This window comes from Podarcis liolepis (genome assembly GCF_965112155.1).
Source record: "Podarcis liolepis genome assembly, chromosome: 3".
In the NCBI taxonomy this organism is placed as follows: Eukaryota; Metazoa; Chordata; class Lepidosauria; order Squamata; family Lacertidae; genus Podarcis; species Podarcis liolepis.
In genome coordinates this window covers 65301292-65323074 of record NC_139557.1, presented here as the reverse complement: position 1 = coordinate 65323074, position 21783 = coordinate 65301292, and the positions used below count along the sequence as shown (strand labels likewise).

Here is a 21783-nt window from a genome sequence, read left to right as displayed (position 1 = left end):
CATGTGAACAAGGGAAGCTAAGTTGCTTTTCATATATAGATTGTTACACTGCATAGTTAGGACACTGGTAGCACTAAACTAAAAATTTAACTTTTTCTATGAATATGGAGGAAGGCCACTTACCGTATTTTTCGCTCTATTGGACGCAGTTTTTCCCCTCCAAAAATTGAGGGGAAATGTCTGTGCATCCTATGGAGCGAATGCAGGCTTGTGCCATAGCCGTGCGCAACCCCTCCGGCAGGGAGAGGCTGCACGGGGCTATGGCTTCTTTAGCCCTGCGCAGCGTCTCCCGGCAAGGAGAGGCTGCATGGGGCTAAAGGGGAAGCCAAAACAGCGAGCGGGATCCATCCCACTCGATGCCTTGTCTTCTTCCATAGCTGCGCGCAACCCCTCCGGCAAGGAGAGGCTGCACGGAGCTATGGATTCTTTAGGCCCACGCAGCCTCTCCCAGGAGGTAGAGGCTGCACGGGGCTAAAGGGGAAGCCAAAACAGCTTGTTCCATAGCTGTGCGCAACCCCTCTGGCAGGGAGAGGTTGTGTGCAGCCTGTACGCTGCTCTTTGGGGCTGGGGGGGGGGGTATTTTTTTTCTTGATTTCCCCCCCTAAAAACTGGGTGCACCCTATGGTCCGGTGCGCCCTATGGTGCGAAAAATATGGTACATATTTTTTAAAAAATGTAAATCACTTTCCTACTTACATATTAGTAGCAAACATAAAGCAAAAGCAAACCGTACTATAAAATTAAACGATGAAAATTCTAAAAGCTTAAAATACCAGGAATAAGCTGAAAAATTATCAATAAGCAGCAAACAAAACAAGACAATGAAAACAATGAAAAAACTCATTAAAACTTACTTTTACTTTTTAATATTTTGTTTCACTTTAAATAAATGGCAGTGTTAAGCTAAACTTTACTAACTTTAGTTTCAGTGGAACAAAACCAAAACCCCTTATTTGGACTTTATGGTAAACTAGGGGTTGTACTGTTCCCTAAAAGTGTGGTTCTTGAAGTAATACTGTCTCCCAGGATTCTTCTGTTACATATTTTCATTCTCCATGCAATGTCTGTTCCTGCCTTGTTAAGTAGAATGTTGTTTCTAGCACATGACGAGAACTTTTTGGCCAAGCCTACCATAAACCCTTTACTGACTTCCAGGTCTACTCTGTAAGTATATGAATATTTAAATTAATTCTCCCAGTCATATCTTTCCCACAGCTTTATCTTAGGACCTATAGTCATCTTTAAGAATTCTAACACATTCTTCAGACACTTAACCTTCGTGCTTACTCTCTGGGTTTAGATCAGGGGTCAGCAACCTTTTTCAGCCTTGGGCCAGTCCACAGTCCCTCAGACCATGTGGTAGGTCGGACTATATTTGCGGGGGGGGGGGAGGAATGAACGAATTCCTATGCCCCACAAATAACCCAGTAATGCTTTTTAAATAAAAGGACACATTCTACTCATGTAAAAACACACTGATTCCCAAACCATCCGCAGGCCGGATTGAGAAAGCAATTGGGCCGCATCCGGCCCCCGGGGGGCCTTAGGCTGCCTACCGCTCGTTTAGATCAACTTTTTCAGTAAGATTCCCACTTTCCCCCCAGGCTGTCAATAATAGTGCCTGAGGGCTATCTTCCTCAACTGTACCTAGTCTTTGGCCAGCAAACCTGAACGATTACATATTTTAAAATGCTGCCTCTAATATATTCACTATTCTCATTCAACTGGACACCTTTTCCTCATTCTAATTCCTGCTGAATGCTATGACACATGCAGGAAATCAGGTCAACACTAACCCCTAGGATGACTGCCAGCAGTATAGTACAGATTTTCATGTTTTGCTCTCATGTTTTTTAAGTAACTGGAAACCAACATACTCTGAAACATAACATCTGCACAACCTTATGATACAAAATATCATAATTCTTCCTCTTTTCGTTTGTTAAAGACACCGTGTTCTTTTTTCCACATACTTTATAGCCAGTGAAAATATCTAAGTACACATGTTTCCCACTGCCAAGTGGGGTAATTCATGACACAAAGTAGTGTAGGGAATTTTTAAGTTCTGATCCAGGATCCAAATTGAAATAACAGTCAGAAAGAGAGATCTATACACAATATTAGCCTTGTTAATATTTTCTGTTTGATGAAGATATCATTTGGCTTATCGTCAATACCTGGAAATTAAGTGTACCTCTCAAAGAAGATGTGGGAAACATTTCAGGAAGTCCTAGATTGTTAAAATCAGAGTGTGAGCTGAGTGACAAACCAGCTAAGTTAGCCTTGTCATAGCCAATAGAACAGAAATAACTATAGTTGATGGATTTTCCTTTGGAAGACATGAAAAATATATTGCAAAACTCTAAGTTCTGAAAATAAATAGAATCAGTCAAGTTTTCCTAGTATTTGTCATAAGGACAGGACAGAACACAGTAAACAACCAGTTGTCTGGGGAAAGGCTATTCCCTTGTGTGCATAACTGGCCATAAATGCACTAAAACCAAAATGATTTTTGTAGTACATAGATTACATACTGCTCCCAAGAAGCTGAAAGTATACGTCTAAGAAATAGCAAAAAAATAAATCACAAGAAATAAATCGCTAGATACAAGTGAAAATCTACAAAAAGTAACTGCAACCCACCAGCTCAAACATTTAATTCATCCATTACACAGAATTAAACTAGAATAAGATTAAAAGGTCCTTGAGTTAATTTAGTTACTGCCATGAAACTAACCTTGCAGAATTTACTAACATTCACTGTAATCTGTATTTTTTAGAGTTCATGTAATGCTTATATTCACATCAGTTTGCTACTGGCATTTTTACTATGAAACATTTTGATTAAAAAGTGCAAGATGGGTTCATACTTTAAACAGAAATTTCCTTCACTGAAATCATCAGCATACGATCAAATGAGATAATAGTATACGATACTGTACTTTATGTTCTCATTTTGTCTTTGCACAAAGTGTGGATCCTATAATTGCTTTATAATTGCTTTTTATTGTACAGTGGTGCCCCGCAAGACGAATGCCTCGCAAGACGGAAAACTCGCTAGAAGAGTTTTCCGTTTTGGAGGTGCTTCGCAAAACAAATTTCCTATGGGCTTGCTTCGCAAGACAACAATGTCTTGCGAGTTCCTGCTGGTTTTTTTCCCTAACCCCCTTTTTCTAAGCCGCCAAGCCGCTTATCAACTGATCCGATCAGCAGATAAGCCGCTAAAAGCCGCTAATAGCGGTAATAGCGCTAATCCGTCAATGGGCTTGCTTTGCAAGACGAAAAAACCGCTAGACGAAGAGAATCACAGAACGGATTCTTTTCGTCTTGCGAGGCACCACTGTAATGCTTAATATTTTGTACAAATATAGAAACATAAGAATTGCCTTGTATTTGATGTTCTACATCAAACTAAGGTCTATCCTATCCAAAATTCTAGACTTGTTCAGATGGTATATTGATCCTGGGGAGAACCTGGGAGTGGGCCTCAGAGCAACCTTCCTTCTTTCTCTCTCTCTCTCTCTCTCTCTCTCTCTCTCTCACTTAATTTATCTTCACAGGGGAAAGAGAGAGAGAATCTAAGAGATTTTGGGTTTATTTGAACTGAGGGTCTCCCTTAGCACTGCAATGTACAAGTTATCTCCAGCTGAAGCTATCCAGGACAGATACCCCCTAGTAAACAAAAGTATATCCCTATTGCTTCCTAACATGGAGGTCTAAAGAAGAAGCACAAATAACAACCAAGGAGGATTGCAGCAAAGGTTTTTTGCTGGGGAAAGAAATGCCAAGCTAACAAAAATTACATTGCTGACATACTACACTGCCTCATTTTATTAACTATGAAGTCAACCACTTCCCCTGTCCTTCCTTCGAATATAAGAAGTACTGCTGAACTTCTCAAAAGAGCAGGGACAGTGCAAAACTTTGTGATGATTCAGACAGTGGCACTGCACAGTCTAAGAAGTGCAATTTGAAACCCTTTTTAATTTCACTGAGGATGTTGGCACATACAGCCTTCAAGCTGGAGCTAGAGCATCCAAAGGATAATAAAGGAAAACCTCTAGGTTCATACACTGTTCCATTAACACCTCTAAAAGCATCACACCTCCAGGCAACCAGTTGAGTTAGCTGTGCATTCTTGAAAAAGATAATTTATAGTCATAGGATAAGGCTGAAGATGGAATTGGGTGGGGAGGGGGCAGTGAAACCACTGTATGTAACCACTGCCAAGTGAAGGGTCACTTCAATAAATGATTCAGTTCATTGCCACTTCTAAACAGTTGGGGGGGGGCAATTTGCTAGAGATCGAGCAGTTGTGCCTCCATTTTTCAGTTACTGTTTCCTTTGCATTTACAGTCCCAGAGCAAAAATGCTTAAGTTTTAGCTGCAAATGCTCTGAAGGAATGCCTGCATTGTTAGTTCTTCATGCTTATGATTAACAAGTTCTCACTGACTGAAAACAAATCAAACTTTGTTGACCATCAAAAGGGTTTGCCATGAACTCGAAGCTGCATGCACATGACTAAACCCATTTATTTCTACATTGGGAGAGACTATATTATAGCACGTAATGGAGGGAAATTATTCAAGTAGAAAATGTATTAAAATATTCAGGTAAAATGGAAATAACTATGAAGGAGTCGCATAATGCAAGAAGGGCAAACAATGATTCCATAATTATAAGGGAAGTATATTAAATTTCCCCCTCACAATTTAGAGGAAATTTTGCATGTTTTAACTTTGCTATTCAGCTTCCTTAGCTTTAAAGTCAAGGGTACAACAGCCTCAAAAGAGGACACCCACCTGCCCTTGGTTTCCCAAATATACCACTAAGCAATCAAGGAAAATAGCTCTTACAGAACCTCCAAGAAAGAAAAGGGGACAGATATGAACATAAGAATGTAAAAAGAGGCCTGCTAGATAAGGCCAATGGACCATCTGGTCTGGCACCCTTCTCTCACGGTAGCCAAGCAAATAAGGCTAGTCCCATTTCCTTCCAGTACCTCAGTGATGAGATCAGAAATGTGTTTAGTAATAATGCTATACTGAAAGACACCCCCTATTCATTCACCAAACAATATTTGAAGTTTATCTGTCCTTTTATCAACTTTGAGACAGTTATAAAAACCATCATGCAATTTATTTTCAGCATTCAAAACTTCTGAGCCAATTCTTAGCTGCTCACTCTTCCTTTACCATCTATCATCCACATTAGTCGAGAGCAGTGGTCAACAGTAAAGGGACCCCTGACCATTAGGTCCAGTTGTGGCCAACTCTGGAGTTGCGGCGCTCATCTCGCTTTATTGGCCGAGGGAGCCAGTGTACAGCTTCCGGGTCATGTGGCCAGCATGACTAAGCCGCTTCTGGCAAACCAGACCAGCACATGGAAACGCCGTTTACCTTCCCACCAGAGCGGCACCGATTTATCTACTTGCACTTTGACATGCTTTCAAACTGCTAGGTTGGCAGGAGCAGGGACCAAGCAGCGGGAGCTCACCCTGTTGTTGGGATTCGAACCACTGACCTTCTGATCGGCAAGTCCTAGGCCACCCGTGTCCCTCGTGGTCAACAATAGTTTTGAGTTTAAGACTAGTTGAGGGTTAGAGAGCTCAGAGGCTAAATACAGTGGTGCCTCAGGTTAAGAACTTAATTCATTCTGGAGGTCTGTTGATAACCTGAAACTGTTCTTAACCTTAGGTACCACTTTAGCTAATGGGGCCTCCAGCTGCCGCCGCGTGATTTCTGTTCTCATCCTGAGGTAAAGTTCTTAACCCAAAGTAGTATTTCTGGGTTAGTGGAGTCTGTAACCTGGAGTGTCTGTAACCCGAGGTATCACTGTATAAGAATAAACTGGGAAATCCATAGGTGCTAATAGATAAAAGATAGCTACATTATAATTATGTGTCTTCAGAACAGCCAGAAACAAAACAGGCAACCCTTACTGAAAAAATGAATACTAACAAGACCAAGAGAAGACTTCACAAAAATGTACATTTGCTCTTTTAGCAAGAATTTACTGAAATCTCTTTTTATATCGCAGAAAATCATATTGCTGAAATGATCCCTCTACTTCAAAGCCTATGTCTAAAAATCAGTTTGGGTTATGGTTTTCCTATGTGAATTAATGGCATTCAATCAGCAACGGTAAGCTGTCACAGGGTGTTTTCCTTCCTGCCACCAATCATACCTTTGGACCTTGCTTGCTAGTAAATAACAAGAAAGGGAGACACCTCATAGCAGTTCCCATCAGCAAAGTTTACTTATTGATTCCCTCCTATCTGACAATATAGGAGCTTTGTGTCTCTGAGAAATTCTTGAGGCAAAATTTAGGCTGGTGTGAGATATGTAAGACATCATGATACTCTGATTCTTGATTTGCAGCATCTCTACTTAGAAAGTATAGAAATGCTTGTGAAGAGGCCCAATGGGCTAGAGGTTTGGGGAATACTTCATTAAAATCACTGTAACTTTTAAGTACAGATTTACTAAACAAGGTTTATGGAGAAAAAAACATTTACTTTGTGGAATTTTCTTTAAAATACACACTCAGATTTAGCAGCTCATTTTGATCCCTTAGCTGATGGCCCTCCTTTACTGTGCAGCAGCCTTTATTCTTCAGCAGGCATTGGACTCGTTATTAATTGCATGTTATTGTTGCTTTTATTTATTGCAATCTGGCTTTAGCATTTTAAACGTAAAGGCAAGTTAACTACTTTAACTAACACACGCAAACTTGTCATGCTCTTACCTCTATCTGCTTTTTCAGTTCCCTTCCAGAAGCACTGTCCTGAACAGCACGTTCTCGTTGTGATGCGTCTGCAAGCACGTTAACTGTAGCTTCTGCTTCTTGTATCCACTTGAGGAAACTTTCAAGGTCTTTGAGCAAGGCATGCACTGCCTTCAGCTCAGCCTCCAAAGCATTCTGCCTATTAGATGTTCTGTAGGGAAGAAAAATAACACTGACCTCAGAAAAATTGCAAAAAGTAATCATTAAATCTAAGATAGAGCAGTTGGTGCGCATTTGTTTTGGTGCATTATGCCACAGGTTCTAGAATTTCTATGCTTATTAATTTACTTGCAAGATGCTACAATTTATGAAAATAATTCAATATATCACATACTCCTCTTCTTGCTGTAACCATATTGCAATGTTGCAAGTGTGAGGAACTTAACTGCACACTTTCAGGACGTTGTGAAGCAAGCAAATAGTTTTTTCGCAATGAATGAAAACAACTCCCTAAAGTGTACAGACCACAATGCTGTTAAAAAGTGGAACAGATGTTCTTTATTTTATCACTTACTTGGGAGATTGCAACTACTCCTTTAATAGAATCATAATTTATTTGAGAGTTTCTTTCATATTGCACTTGTCTTCTATTACACACCTCAATATTCTGTAAACATTTGCAACACTTTTGACCTTGCCTGACCTTCATCTTTCCAAACTGAAATGAATTCAGGCAACATGATCAACTCACAGGATTTAATTTTTGAAGATTGTTTTGGTGATAATCTATTGGTAGGCTAAGAAGGTGCCAAATCTATATATTTTTTCCTGCCAAAAAATCTGCAATAAGCAAGTGCCAAATTGCAGAGCTATAGTACCAAAAGCATCCTCTCCAAATATCTACTTCAAGTATTATATCATTGAATAATACGTTATTTTAAAGTATTGGTGATTGCTGGCACAATGGTTGAACTTTGTGTGCATGCTTTTTTTTTTTTTTTTTAGAAACAAAGAATGAATAGATCACATTTCAATTATATGTTTAAAATAGTTAAGAACATTTTTTAAGGCAGCTACAACTTTGCTCATATTTAAAGGATAAATGCATGGGGCTTAGGACCTCTAGACATAATAATCGAGGTATTTTCCCCATCTTCAGTTTTGAGCCAACACAAAATACAGTTCTATATGGAAGAATTATACCATCACAGAACATTAATATCCAGAGTATTTAGTGTGTGCAGCTACCGACAGCAGAATCCACACACTTCCACAAATTAAATTTTATGCTGGAGTGCTCCAACAAAATTGTAGTTACTTCCCACAAGATCTTTTCAGCATTTAGCAAAAAATACATATCCAGATTTCCTACCAAAGCATCTTAATATAATTACTGTTCTGCAGTAAGATATTTACTTGTGATTCCTAATAACCAATGTGTGGAGCCACCATATAAGGTGAAGTGGGACCTGTGCCAGTATGGAACATACCTATGAGAGTGTGTGTGTGTGTGTGTGTGTGTGTGTGTGTGAGAGAGAGAGAGAGAGAGAGAGAGAGAGAGAGAGAGAGAGAGAATACACACACTCACTCACACATGCACCCACACCACCCACTCACATAAAATATCAAAGAGATGCACAACATAAAAAACACAATACAAAAAAGCCCAAGAATGACTGGTTTGTCCAAAAAGGGAAATTAAGCAACTGAATAGGCATTAAAAGCCTTAAAGAGACATCTGAAGGTTAACAGTGAGGACACCTGCTGAATCTCTGTTGGAAGAGTATTCCAGAGCATGAGACCAAGTGCTTGACACGTACTTGGGGCCAGCAGGGCTTCTGAGATACAGGGGACCACCAACTGTGCCCCTCCAGATGATCTCCTATGTAAAACCCTGTGTGAACTGCAGCATAAAATAATAAACTGATGCAACAGTCCATGTGATAGTTACTACTACTCACAGATCCAGATCTAAATAACTGTGAAATTAGTTCCAAGAACAAATTGTAAAACAGCTCTGCCTAAATGAGAAATGTTTGGTGAAAATATGGGCAGATATTCAGATGATGGATGATTTCCATGAAATGATTATCATTAAGATCAACAACTGCTAATGTCTTGGCATGCTTATTTATGCTCTCCTGTTAATCCATGTAGTATATTATGGATCATGATTAAGCCATGGTTTTATAACCTGGTTTGTAGAGATCACTTAAACCACAGTTCTCCAGTCCCGACAAAATTGGAACCTGCAGTTTAACAAACCTCTGAAGTATTTATATGTGAGAGGCAACGGTAGATGAACTAGGAGCACACATACACACATCCATGTCTCTTGGTCCTACATACATAATGAGACAGCACTCTGGCCTTACCCCTCAAACTCCTCCACTAAATGCCCTTGCAAACGCCCCTTGGTCATGAGAGCTTCACCTGCTGGATTTCTTCCTGTGGCGCATTAACTAAGTGGCCCAAATCTACCTGAATACTATCAAGAAGCATGTGTGCAATAAAGAGATAAAGTGGAGCTATTTGTTCATTAAAGTAGACAAGGATGCAATCCTGTGCACCCTTAGCTAAGAATAAATCCCATTTCATGTAAGTATATTTAAGATCGTGCAGTAGGATTGTGCTGTTTTTGGAGTATAGGGATGCTGCCAAGGCAGAAAAACAAAAGCTAAGGAGGAAGTTAAGATGCTATGAACCACATGATCCTGTGAATGTATCAGGTGACTTGATGGATCAGAAGAAAGATCCATTTAGTCCAGAACATTGGCCAGCCAGCTGCATCTAGGAACACATAACATGAACACAGTCGTAAAGAACCATCTTCTGTTCATCCCCAGCTGCTAGACAGATGTAACATTGAAATTCTGTACTGTTCAATGTATTTTTCAGTCTTGAGTCCAAAATCTGTTCCCTGCGTAGTCCTAGTTAATTTAAAGAACATTAGCACTTTAAGAAGATAAAGCAAAAGAATTGTCAGGTAACAGGAAATCCAAACCCACGTAATGTTTGAATCAACGATAAAGCTAAGAAGAAGTTAAAGGACCAATGAAGTTAAAAGGTAAATCTAACGTCGTATTTGCTGTAGCTTTACAGAACTCCAAAAAGTCCAAAGAATAACATTGCTGATTATCATAATGGGGGGGGGGAATAGGTGAGCACATGCATGACAGAAACAGCGGTTTTTAAAGTTGCAAGGAGGATGTCCTATTTTTAAAATCCCTTTTAGGGGTTTTTAAAACATGAAAGTAGACTTTTTTAAAAGTCTAGACTAAATTCAAGAAATAATATCTGAGACTGGGGATAAAGAATGTAATTTATTCATCTAGGTTGCAGAGATACTGACAAATTACCCAGTCTCAACCCTGAAGTATAAACAATTATTGCCCACTGTGTAGCATATCTAATTTATACAGCAGCTCAAATTTGAGAGGGCAATCTCTTCAATGCCAGTGGTTTTTAAATGGTCTGAATTAATATAACAAGCAGGGACATGTTGGTTTTAAACAAGTTTCAGTTAGAGAAAATGCTGAAATTCTCCATTATTTTCAGCAGTCCTTTACTCCCAGCTGTTGTTAATCTTTCTTTTCCTTGCTGTTAATTATCGATTTTTAATTGCTGTTTTTTCTGATAATTTTAGCATTTCTTGTAAGCAGAGGTTCTGCCTCAATCAGGCAGTATATACATTTTGCTACATACACATAGATAAGTTCCAGCATGTTTACCTGCTTCATGGTTTGAAGTATTTAAACAGATTTCTAAATGTCGGTTTCCTCCTCCACCACATTTTCAAGATAAAACATAATCTACCCAAGCTTCTTTTAAATAGCTGCTTGTTCACTTTTGCCTTCAAAGCCTGTTTCACCGCTTGGCTTCATTTACAATAAGATTGCACTGTTCCTATCAAGTCCCAATACAAATTCCTCCATAATTTACCTTAAAATTATTGGCCAGTTTTTTAACCTTCAAATCTTCATGCCAAAATGAATTAGCCATATACCACCCTACATTACCTGGGAAGTTATTTTATTTTAGAAATGTTGCAACTATCAATACTTTGCAATGTATATTGAGCACATTGAGAATGAGCATACTATCTTTTTATTCTCCAGCACCATGAAGTATATACATTTTATTATTTGACATATTTTTCAAGTCTATATTTTATAACATATACATAAAGTCTAATAATTATACTCAACCTGCCTGAAAGAGAGTTGATGTACAGAAACCACAAATGCTAACAGAAGATAAAGGGAAATCCAGACGAGAAGGGACTCTTGGGTCTTAACACAGTGAAAGTGACAGGACTGATGAAATTATGTGGAATGATGAAAAAAGGCAACATAAAAACAAACCATCTTCACATCTCTAGAGGAAACTTTTTTCGGATTAAAATAAAATTGTTCAAGGTAACGAAGAGAATGATAGCTGGAGGCAGAAAACATACTATTATACAAAGAAGGAATTGTGACTCAACTGCAAGAAGTTTATTTTCAAATGGGAAAAATCATTAACTCTATTCCTTTCAGGATCAGACAGGGAGCTTCTGTGGCTTAAAACACTAAAAACTGAACTTGAGGGATATTTTCTCAAAGTGTAATCCAGGACTCCCTACAGAGGACAGAAGGCTTTCTTGGAGAGGAGTACTTATACAAGGGAATGAGGTACATCCATGAGGCAATAGTCTGCTTTCACAATGTTACTGCTTTTGAAGACTCTAGCTCAGGGGTGCTAAACGTTTGGTTCGTGGACCCAAACTAGAAGGCCATTTCCACCAAGCTATGCCCACTTGCTCTACAGCTGATGCCATATACGACCTCAGGCATGGGGCAGGTAAAGAAATATCTGACTCATCCAAAAGTCCATTTGCAGGCACTGACGTTCAGTTGATTGATTGCTGGGTCTTGCTAAAGCCCTTGCAAAGTGCTCTGTTGTGGAGCAACAGCACTCAGCAAGACCCATATGGACAAAATAGTCAGGTCAAACTTGGTCTGCAAGAGATGGGGAAAATAATGATCCAGCCCACTGGCCAGATCCATTTCCCTACCCCTGCTCTAGCCTGTGGATATAGGGATGTCCAAGTATGTTGCATATGCATAATATTTTCCTTTGACCACTACCTGACTGGGTCAGGCAGAATGCTGCTAAACAATGATGTGTTCTGGTTACATTGAAGGAGACACAGATAGCTGTTTTTCTGCTCAAGGACTTTCCATAATGAAATCTGTTATTTCCTGGCACTACAGTACTTGGGGCTGAACCAAATGAGATGCATGCTCACATCAAAAAGCACCTTTCTTTCAACCATTTTCTAGAAATGACTTCAAGAAGGAATTGAAAATGTTTCCATATTCAGGAAGCACTGCTTTCACTTTCAGTAGGTTTTGTGTACCCTTGGTGATAGGGATGTCAAGGAAATCCAAAAGCACAGGACAGTTGACAACATAGCATAGACAAGGAAGAGGTGGGCAATCTTGATGGAGCACTCCTCTCAATCAGTGCTGGAAATGGTGATTAGAAAGTAGTTAATGATACAACCTTATATTTTCCAAAAACAGGCCATATTTATTAAACAAATATCTCAGGAACTTGGATCCATGCTGAAAAAAAGAGTCAGATATCTGACCAGCTTCATTTGGCTTACACTGCACAAAGGAACAGTTTAGAGTTCTTCCTCGATTTAGACACACTTGGTAAGAAAGCCCCCAATTTAGGTTATACCTGAATTAATAAAATATGAATTTGAGGCACACGTTTGTTTGCACATACCTTTGTTTCAAGTTGATCCATGAGGTATTCAAGTGATCCATTATTTCCTTCACTTTTCTTGTGTCATCACCATTGTAGTCTTGAAGAAGTTTGTTTGATAGATCATTGAATTGACTCATCTTGGTATCCCCTTTATCTAAATCCTGTAGTAACATCTAAGCAACAAATTCAGAGTAGTTAAGAAAAAGCAAGAGGGGGATATCAGTGTAAAACTGAAAATCAAATATGGTTTCTCAAATTCTGACTATACTTTTTAATTAAAGGATCATTCTTTCATCCAATGTTGTGAACTACAAAAATAAAAAATATCAAATCAGGAAGGAAGAATGGTCTGTTCCACAGAGACATCAACTACAATCTTAACAGAAAGGAACAGTCCCATGATTCTGCAATCTAGCAGAAACTCATCAATACTAGGGAAGGAGAATCCGAAAAGTGTAAATCGCTCCTTTCCCCACAACACAAATAAAATTCCGGTCAATAAAGTGAATATGAGGGGGGCATAAAAGAGATATTTAAAATTGTGCGTGGTGTGTTGAAAGTATATAGGAAGACTCTTTACTCCCTTTCTCTTAATACTTTAACATGGGGTCATCCACAGAAGCTGAATGTTGGAAGATTCAGGGCAGATGGAGAACATTTTTTCTTCATAAAGTGCATAGTTGAAATAGTGGCATTTACTACCACAATATGTAGTGATAGCCACCAATGTGGTTGGCTTTAAAGGGGCTTTAGACAAATTCATGGCTGCTAAGGCTATTGATGGCTACTAACTAGGGTGACTATGTACTAAATCCAATATCAGAGGCAGTATTCCTCTAAATACCACTTGCAGAGGAACACAAGAGTGCTGTTGTGCTTACAGGCTTCCAATAGACATCTGGTTCAGCACTGTGATAACAGGATGCTAGATTAGATAGGGCTTTGGTCTGATCCACCAGGATCCACCAGATTTGGTTTATAGAAGTGATGAGGAGTTAAAAGAAAGTAGAGATGATTAAATGGCTTTAAGTGAGCTTTCATTCCAGTGCATGGCAAAGATGTGGAGTTACTCTCAACACCATGTTGGGAAGAGGTACTGGGTCCAATTGTTTATTGTTTGCTCATCAGAATGGCTACTTCATCAATGGCCTTTGCTGTATTCTGTAATGAGTTGTGACGCAGGGCTGATCTTTCTCCCCTAATGACTCTAGTTCTTTTGGGTTATGAAAAGAGTTGAGAAGGGGATTACTGGAGGCTGATGTGGTGCCCTGCAGCAACCCAACCTCTTGCTTGCCAGACAGAATCTATTTTAGGCTGAAGGGGCAAAATGTTCATCTCTTTCCTTGTCAACTTCTTCCAGTCCTGCCTGCTAGCTAAAGGAAGGAACTGTAACATGAGTAAACTGCTTTCCCTAGCAACAGAGAATAGATTTTAACATCAGAGTCATTTTAAAGAGCATCTACTAGTGTCACTATATACCATGCATTTAGCATCAAATGTGTTCTAATGTGTTCCATGCCCAGGGGGTTCATAACCAAAGGTAGGAAGGACAAAGATGAAGGGCCACATTTTAAAAATAGCGAGGATCTATGGGTGAATCAATCATTTAAAAGGCTCTCCTGAAACATTCTTGCAAATCCTCAACTACTAAACTTTTCACATATTTGCTGTCTAGCCTTAAAAAGTAATTGGAGAGCTATGCTGTTCCAAACATAATATTAGTCGCAAAGTACAAATGAGATTATATTTTTATAGAGAAACTGTGGTCTGAATTTTATGTCCGCTTAAACTAACATAAATAATATGCAGATGTGCCTCCAACAACAACAAAACATGAATGATGTTTAAATCATTTGTTTTCCAAATAAAAATATACAATGCAGGTGAAACATTATGCATGGTCATCTATAATAGAACAAATGAAATATATCCATAAATACTTATTTTTAGCCCTTCATGTTCCTTGTAACATTGCTGACATTTATTTGTGGTGTATTTATTTGCAAATTTAAAGTTCCATTATCTGTAATAACATTTATGGATATACAAAGAAGTATGAAACAGACATAAACCTGGAATTAGTGATGAAGATTATGTTGTACCATTAAAAATAAGCAGGTTTTTCATCTGTTTCTTCTTGAGGCTATCAGTAGCTGCTAGTCTTGATTGTCAAAAGCAGTAAGACTCTGACTGCCACTTGCTGGGAATCACAAGTGGGTCAAATGCTGTTGGGCTCCTGTCCTGCTTGTCCCATAGGAATCTGTGAGAACCACATGGAGGACTAGATGGACCTTCAGAAACATCCAGCATGGATCTTATGTGTTTTTTAACTGACACTTTACAAAACATTTTTGAATGTGGGTGTTACTTAGATTTGAAAAGATCTATTCAGCAAGGTTTTACAAGCGGACAGACTAATTTTACACGCCAATGGATTAAAGATGGAAGGCAAGGAGACTGGTGGATCCCAGCCAGAATAATATAATAATATTAATTATAATAATTTATTATTTATACCCCACCCATCTGGCTGGGTTTCCCCAGCCACTCTGGGCGGCTTCCAAAAGAATATTAAAAAACTGTGATACATCAAACATTAAAAGCTTCCCTAAACAGGGCTGCCTTCAGATGACTTCTAAAAGTCTGGTAGTTGTTGTTCTCTTTGACATCTGGTGGGAGGGCGTTCCACAGGGAGGGCGCCACTACCGAGAAGGCCCTCTGCCTGGTTCCCTGTAACTTGGCTTCTCGCAGTGAGGGAACCGCCAGAAGGCCCTCGGTGCTGGACCTCAGTGTCCGGGTAGAATGATCAAGTGATCCTCAGCATAGGTATGACTAAATCAGGGAGAAGGGATGAGTAAAATGTGCATGTGTGTTCCCATGTAAAGCAAACGTTTTGCTAGTCAGTATCGATAGTACTGAGCTGTATGGACCAATGGTCTAACTCAGAATAATGCAGCTTCCTATATGCTGGGGAGCATTCAAGTTCTATGTGCATTTTGAAGCTCTACTTTTTAACAAAGGCTTCCAATCTTTAGAATAGGTTTATCAGCCTTTACAAGGCCCTTCAGGAGAAAGGATAAGATACAAATTTAATAAATGATAATAAGTCATTCTCAAAGGCAACTTCTTTCAAAAAGTAGCTACAGAAACAACTAATTTTCAACAAGTATTTTGAATTTAAAGAAAGCAATTTTTCATCTACAGAATGTAAATTGTCAATTATCAAATATATTTTTCTGGGCATGTCAATAAGACAAGTGCAAGATGGATTCATAAACCATTCAGAGAATCAAATTAGAAAGCACATTTTAACTTACTTTGTTTTCAGCAATCTGCTTGGTGAGCTTCTCTTTAGGAGACTGCAGAAGGGCATGCAGGTGGATCTCATATTGTCCAATTAGCTTCTCCATTTCTTGCTTCTGGTCATCCCACTTCATGCTGTCAGAAAGCATACGTTTTAACTGCTGCTGACGTACTTCTACCCCATGTTGTGTACTATCCCATTGGTTCTTAACTTTCTCCACTGAAAAAGACAAAGGAGGAACATGTAACCAAACAAAAAGCATTTTGTGGCTATTACATTATCTTCAATCTTTCTGTTACTCAGAGTAACCATCCAAAAATCACTGAAGCCAACCCTGAGCCCTTGGGAAGCTGTTACGCACAGCTCTCACAAACTAGCCCATTCATCTTCACAGAAGGACAGGTTCATTTCTACACATGGATTCCGTTTGCTAGACTCTCTCTCTCTCTCTCTAGCACACACATTTATGCTACAAGCATAAATGCATATTCATAATTACCACTAAATGTCCCTCCTCCTCCAGGCCAATATTAGTTCAAATGTATAAAGAGGCAATGAAGCTCCCACCACTCCCACATATAGCTTGCTTTTCTCTATGCTGGACTCTGATATGTGGTAAAATTTCAGGTCTCCTCCATATTCCATCCTACCTCCAGCCATGACTTGCCAGATTATGTCAGTCTCCACCCAGGCCATTGCAAGCTCTGGCCCCTGCATCCCTTCAGTAGTTACTGTCAATAAAAATTGGTCGCCTTTCCCCTAGCGCAGGCATCACCAAACTTGGCCCTCCAGATGTTTTTCAGACTACAATTCCCATCATCCCTGACCACTGGTACTGTTAGCTAGGGATGATGGGAGTTGCAGTCCCAAAATATCTGGAGGGCCGAGGTTGAGGAAGCCTGCTCTAGCGTAACTATTGAGCATTTGTACCCATCTCCTCACACTTCTGTCTACTAGGAACATACGTTTCTCTGTGATTGCTGTCCTAACATCAGAACTTGATGTTTTGTTTTTCAGATTCTGAGCCAAGGTAAAAACAAAATCCAGCCGGGGATGTCGATGTTCTAAGTCTTCTTTTGTTATCTGTTAAGAGCCAGGATTAAAATGTGTTACTTTCTGAGATTTAAATAAAGAATAAACCATGGGGGGGGGGGAATCAAGAATATTCACATTTATATTACAGAAGGTTATCAAGTTAGTAACTTCTTAATCAACATATTCCAAAGCCATTTTAAAGGCAGAAATGTTCTCACTATTTCTGTACTAACCAATATGATCATCATATTAAAATAAAGGCTCAACTTTTTTGCAGTATCTATACAGAGATGAGACATGAGTGGATGAGAAAATAAAGCTGGTAAAAATCATATTGTTGTGCTGGGCTTAACTTTGCAGACTTTCATGCATTCTGTGACATCTCCTCAGGCTATCAGGACATCTTACCTATATTTATCTGCTCCAAGGGTGTGGGGCAGGGTGTTGGCATTTCCAATATTTTATTTTGGTTCTTAGGACTTCACACACTATATATTCAGTACTGTTTTTGCAAGAAAATTCCATTTTTACCTGCATGAGTACCATTTTAACAAGCCTTTTCTTCACATCAAGTAACTGAAATCTCTACAATGAGCCATTATAGTCATAATAAGTTTGTGTGTCCAAAGACAGGCAGCTGAAAGGACCTCAGAGATCAATCCCACGAAATTGCATTACATGTATTATTGCAGCAAAGTGTTTGACAATTAATTTGACCACTGCTATGAAGGTTATGTTTAAAATACACACACAAGTACCCTAAAGCTGTTAGTTACTGCTTGCTTGCTTTCACTTCACTATGTTGCTAATATCACAAGCAAGGAAAATGTCAACATAAATATGTGTAATCACTTCCCTTTTAACTTCAGCCAGTGCAATTTTAAATGTCGGTGTAGATATTCACATCTCTCTTTAAACAATCACAGGCTGCCTAAGGCTGGATCCCAATGTTTAACAATTATTGAGCAAGGCAATTAACCTACATTAATTGAATTTCATTATTTCTAGTTGAATGCACTACACCTATTTGTAGATAATGATCATGTTTTGTGGAAGGTGAACGTGTTCTGGTAATCTGCATTGTATGTCATGTGCTAGACACAACAGAACACAACACACATATAAATGAACACCCAGGAATCACTTATCAGTGTTGACTTCAAAATAGTAGGGCATCGGGTTACAGAAAGGCATTATACTATAGGCCTTAACCATCAAACACAGAACAAATTCAGAAGCAATGTGTTAAAGAAGAGGCGCTCCTAAATGGGAGCACCATTAATCAAACAGCAGGACGAGGGCAAACAAAGCATTGTTCATCCTGTTCATTGAGCAAGACTGTGCACATTTGCCACCTTCGCCTGCTTCAAGCATCCCCAGCAACCTACTTGGGGCAGAAGAAAAGTGGAGGCAGCAGTGCTTTAGGGTTGCCAGTCCTCAGCAGCTTGCAATGGCGAAGGTTTGGTTGGAACTGGATACAAACCATTCATTGCTGCTGATGATTCTCAGTGGGAAGGGGCCCCCAATTTCTTCTGCTCCAATATAAGTTTCAAGCAGGGTTGAGTAGAATAAGGAGCAAAGGCAAGCACTTTATGCATGTTCCATCAAACATATGCAAAGCGTTCAAGTCTTTGTGAATATTCATTCGTAATACTCACAAAGGCTCAAAGCCTTTCAAGACAAGCAGAGAAATCATCCACATCTAAACCAAATTCTATCTTTTTCCACCAAAAAATAAAGCAGGGACTCAAAATATCTTCAGGATTTCAACACAACACCTCATGGCACCACATACTTTCATGCGTGCAATTGTCCGATTGATTTCTTCAGCATTTCCCACAGTAACTATGTTGGACTTGAGCATCTGGTCAATCAGGGCCAACCAGTCAGCCAGTTCTGTTGTAGTTTTATCCAGATCAGCAGGTGCAGAAATTTCCAAAGCCTGCTGAGTTTGAGCAACATTTTCAGAGGCAGAGGACACTAGCACCATCTTTTGGAGAACAGGGTAACCTAAACAAGACAACACAATTCACTTGGTATTTCAAATTGCACTTAGTATAGTACTTGAATTTATTTGCAGTTGGAAAAACAAGCAACAAAATACCAATTCTTGCCATTTTAAGAATATCCTCTGTATTTTTTCTCCATCCCCATCTAAACAAGTTAAAAACCTTAAAGGCTTAGCCTTCAGTTCCAAACATCATCTGTTTTACTGCCTTCCTGGTCCAGAATGATGTGAAAATGTTGATGACATACTCATCACTGACAGATCTGGTGAGGTGTGAGAAATTCACTGCCAATCCCAATACCCAGGCAGTTTAGGAAGATTCAAATAATGTGTGGTCAAAATCTAAACATTGTTAAGCTGTCACCCACAGGAAAAATCACAACCTGCAGCTGATCCTAGTTTACCATCTGATTAAGTTCCAGGAAGAAACAAATTCAAACATTTATTGCCAGTGGGAAAAAAATGCTACTGAGTCAGAAGCAAGAATTCATTGTTGATCCTCTGAATCATACTGATGGAAGAATATGTCAGTACAGAACTTCAAATGGTGAAAGGGATTAATTTCTGTTAATTTTGAAGTCTGCAAATGTACTTTCTTTTGTTCATAAAATGTATTAGAAGCCAATTTCCTTTCAATACATTTGGACGCATGGTCTTAGTGACTCAGTGCCATGCCCTTCAACAGAAACAGAATCTAAAACTTTCATGGCCTTAAAGATCAAAAAATGAGATGACAAAGAATACTGAAAACTGTCCTGTAAAAGAAACACGTTCTCTTTCCGGAGCTCACCAGGTGGCAATGTCTGTGGCACCAGATGAAACTGATGAACATGGGCCTCTAGTTCTCTCGCTCTGTTGGGTGCTTCTCTGAACACCTAATATGGCAGAGAAAAACTTCACATTACAAAAACCTTTTCATGTCAAGACATGAGGATTAACATTTTTAGCATTATACAGCTAAAGCGATACCACTATAGACAGCTGAGCACAAAATCCATTAACCCCCAAGACCAAAGAGTTTAGAGATGAAGGGGTTTGCATTTAGCCCCTAAAAAGGGTCTGGGGTGCATTTTAATGTAAGTTGCACATTTGGGATTCTTTACTAAGAATGAGTGGCAAAGGTGCAAAATGAAGAGCTCAGCATAGAGCCTGTCTGTCTGTCTGTCTTCCCCTCTCTCTCTCTCTCTCTCTCTCTCTCTCACACACACACACACACACACAGAGCTACATGTGCCAGATGCTATCACAACAAACATTGTGTTGTTCAGTGCAACCAAAAACTAGGGGAGGAGGAAAGAGTTGCAATAGTCATTCAAAGACTGAAATATAGTACTAAAAGCAGCTACTGTTTGGGGAAATACGATACGAACAATATACATTAATACAAGTGAGTTATACCATGAGGAGGAATGATTGTGAATTCAAGCAGAAGTGTCCTCAGTTCTCAGGACTGGGAGGCGGGGACAGTCTGTGCTGGACCAGATTGTACTTCCCTGGAATGAGCTTTGGGGTTTTCCTGGATCTAACACTGTGACTGGAGGCTCAGGTGCCAGCTAAGGTCCCTTTTGGACTCAGCTGACTTGGCCACTCTACCCCATGCCTTGGTAACTTCCAGACTGTATTATTGCAATGTGCTCTGTGTGGGGGCTTGACGATGTCTTAGAAACTCCAACTGGTCCTAATACAGCAGCAAAATATTGGATAGTGTTACATTTATTCATACAACCCTGTTTTATTTAAAGCAGATGCATTCGTTGTCAGTTCATGTCTGGACCCAGTTCAAGGTCATGCTAGTGTTTGAACTGATGGCTTAGGCCACAAATATATGAAATACCACATCCATCCCTGGAGGCTCCCTTGGGTGTTATGTTGGGTAGAGCGGGTAGGTACACCACCCCCAGAAGCTCAGGGATGCATGTGTTCAAGGAGAGGATATTCTCTGTAGCAGTTGTGGAACTCTCTCCCCACAGAGCTGCATCTGGTATCTTCACTATATAGTTTCCACTGAATGCTGAAGATGCACCCCTTTAACCTGGCCTTTGGCACTTGAAATGTATACTTTTCGGAAATACACCCACCCCAGCCACAATTGTGATCATTTTAAGCTGTCACTTAGTACATTCCTGCTGGGAGCCCACCTCTTCAGAATGCAGACAAGAGATTTCATGTTTGATTGTTGATCCAATTAAAAGAATCGAAGAAGCAAAATAACAGAATCTGATATAAGATGAGGACTAGGCTGGAACTTTTTTCTATGCCATGCTAGTTCCCCTACTTTTCTACAAGCTCAGTGAGTGGTCTAGGAGTGCTCAGCGGGTGTTTCCTTCTGGGAAGAAAACATGGAGCCCTATGTAAGTTGCTTTGAGCTTACTACACAAGTATAATAAATTAAATTAAAATTCATAAAGCATGAAGGATGTTTACTTCCCACTTGTGAAAAGTATTCCAGGGTCACATTTAGGAATTCTGCTTCTGATACAATGCATGTTGCCCCAAACTAAAGAAAGCTATTGATCTAGACCAGGCTAGTTAATTGTGGTTACATGCCAGATGTTGTTGCTCTGCAGCTGCCATAAACCCCAGCCAACATAGCCACTTGTCAGGGATCACTGGAACTATAGTCCAACATGTGGAGTACACCGCACTGGTTACTCCTGATGTGGACTATTAAGAAAGAAAAGCATTGCCATGCAGAGATTTAACACTATGGCTATGTTCACATGTCACTGGAAACCACAGTTAATGGTTTATTTTGAATGCACAGGTGGACCCTTCTTCACTTGTCCCCTAGCATGAGTGGGAGCAGCAAACCACAATCCCTAGTTTAGTGTTAAATCTGATGCAAGGATGGTAGTTTGTTTAACTCCAAACAAACCAATGAATTTAAGCCAAGGTTTGTTCTTGGCTTACCAGCTGTAATTTTCTCTGAGCAAAATAAACCACAATCTC

General features: G+C 39.5%; 1 protein-coding gene across 4 annotated transcripts in view; it reads right to left on the bottom strand.

Annotated features, from left to right (window-relative positions):
- The window catches only part of UTRN (utrophin), a gene marked incomplete at its 3' end in the record, with an annotated part of 327257 nt that overhangs the window by 176207 nt on the left and 129267 nt on the right, over window positions 1-21783 (bottom strand). For all 4 annotated transcript variants that reach the window (XM_083496211.1, XM_083496214.1, XM_083496212.1 and 1 more), the window contains exons 47-52: window positions 19625-19709; window positions 18622-18836; window positions 16757-16874; window positions 15805-16010; window positions 12506-12660; window positions 6749-6938 (exon numbers count right to left, since the gene is read on the bottom strand). In XM_083496211.1, coding sequence (XP_083352337.1) covers window positions 6749-6938; window positions 12506-12660; window positions 15805-16010; window positions 16757-16874; window positions 18622-18836; window positions 19625-19709 — 969 coding nt within the window. The remainder of the gene's footprint in view (window positions 1-6748; window positions 6939-12505; window positions 12661-15804; window positions 16011-16756; window positions 16875-18621; window positions 18837-19624; window positions 19710-21783) is intronic.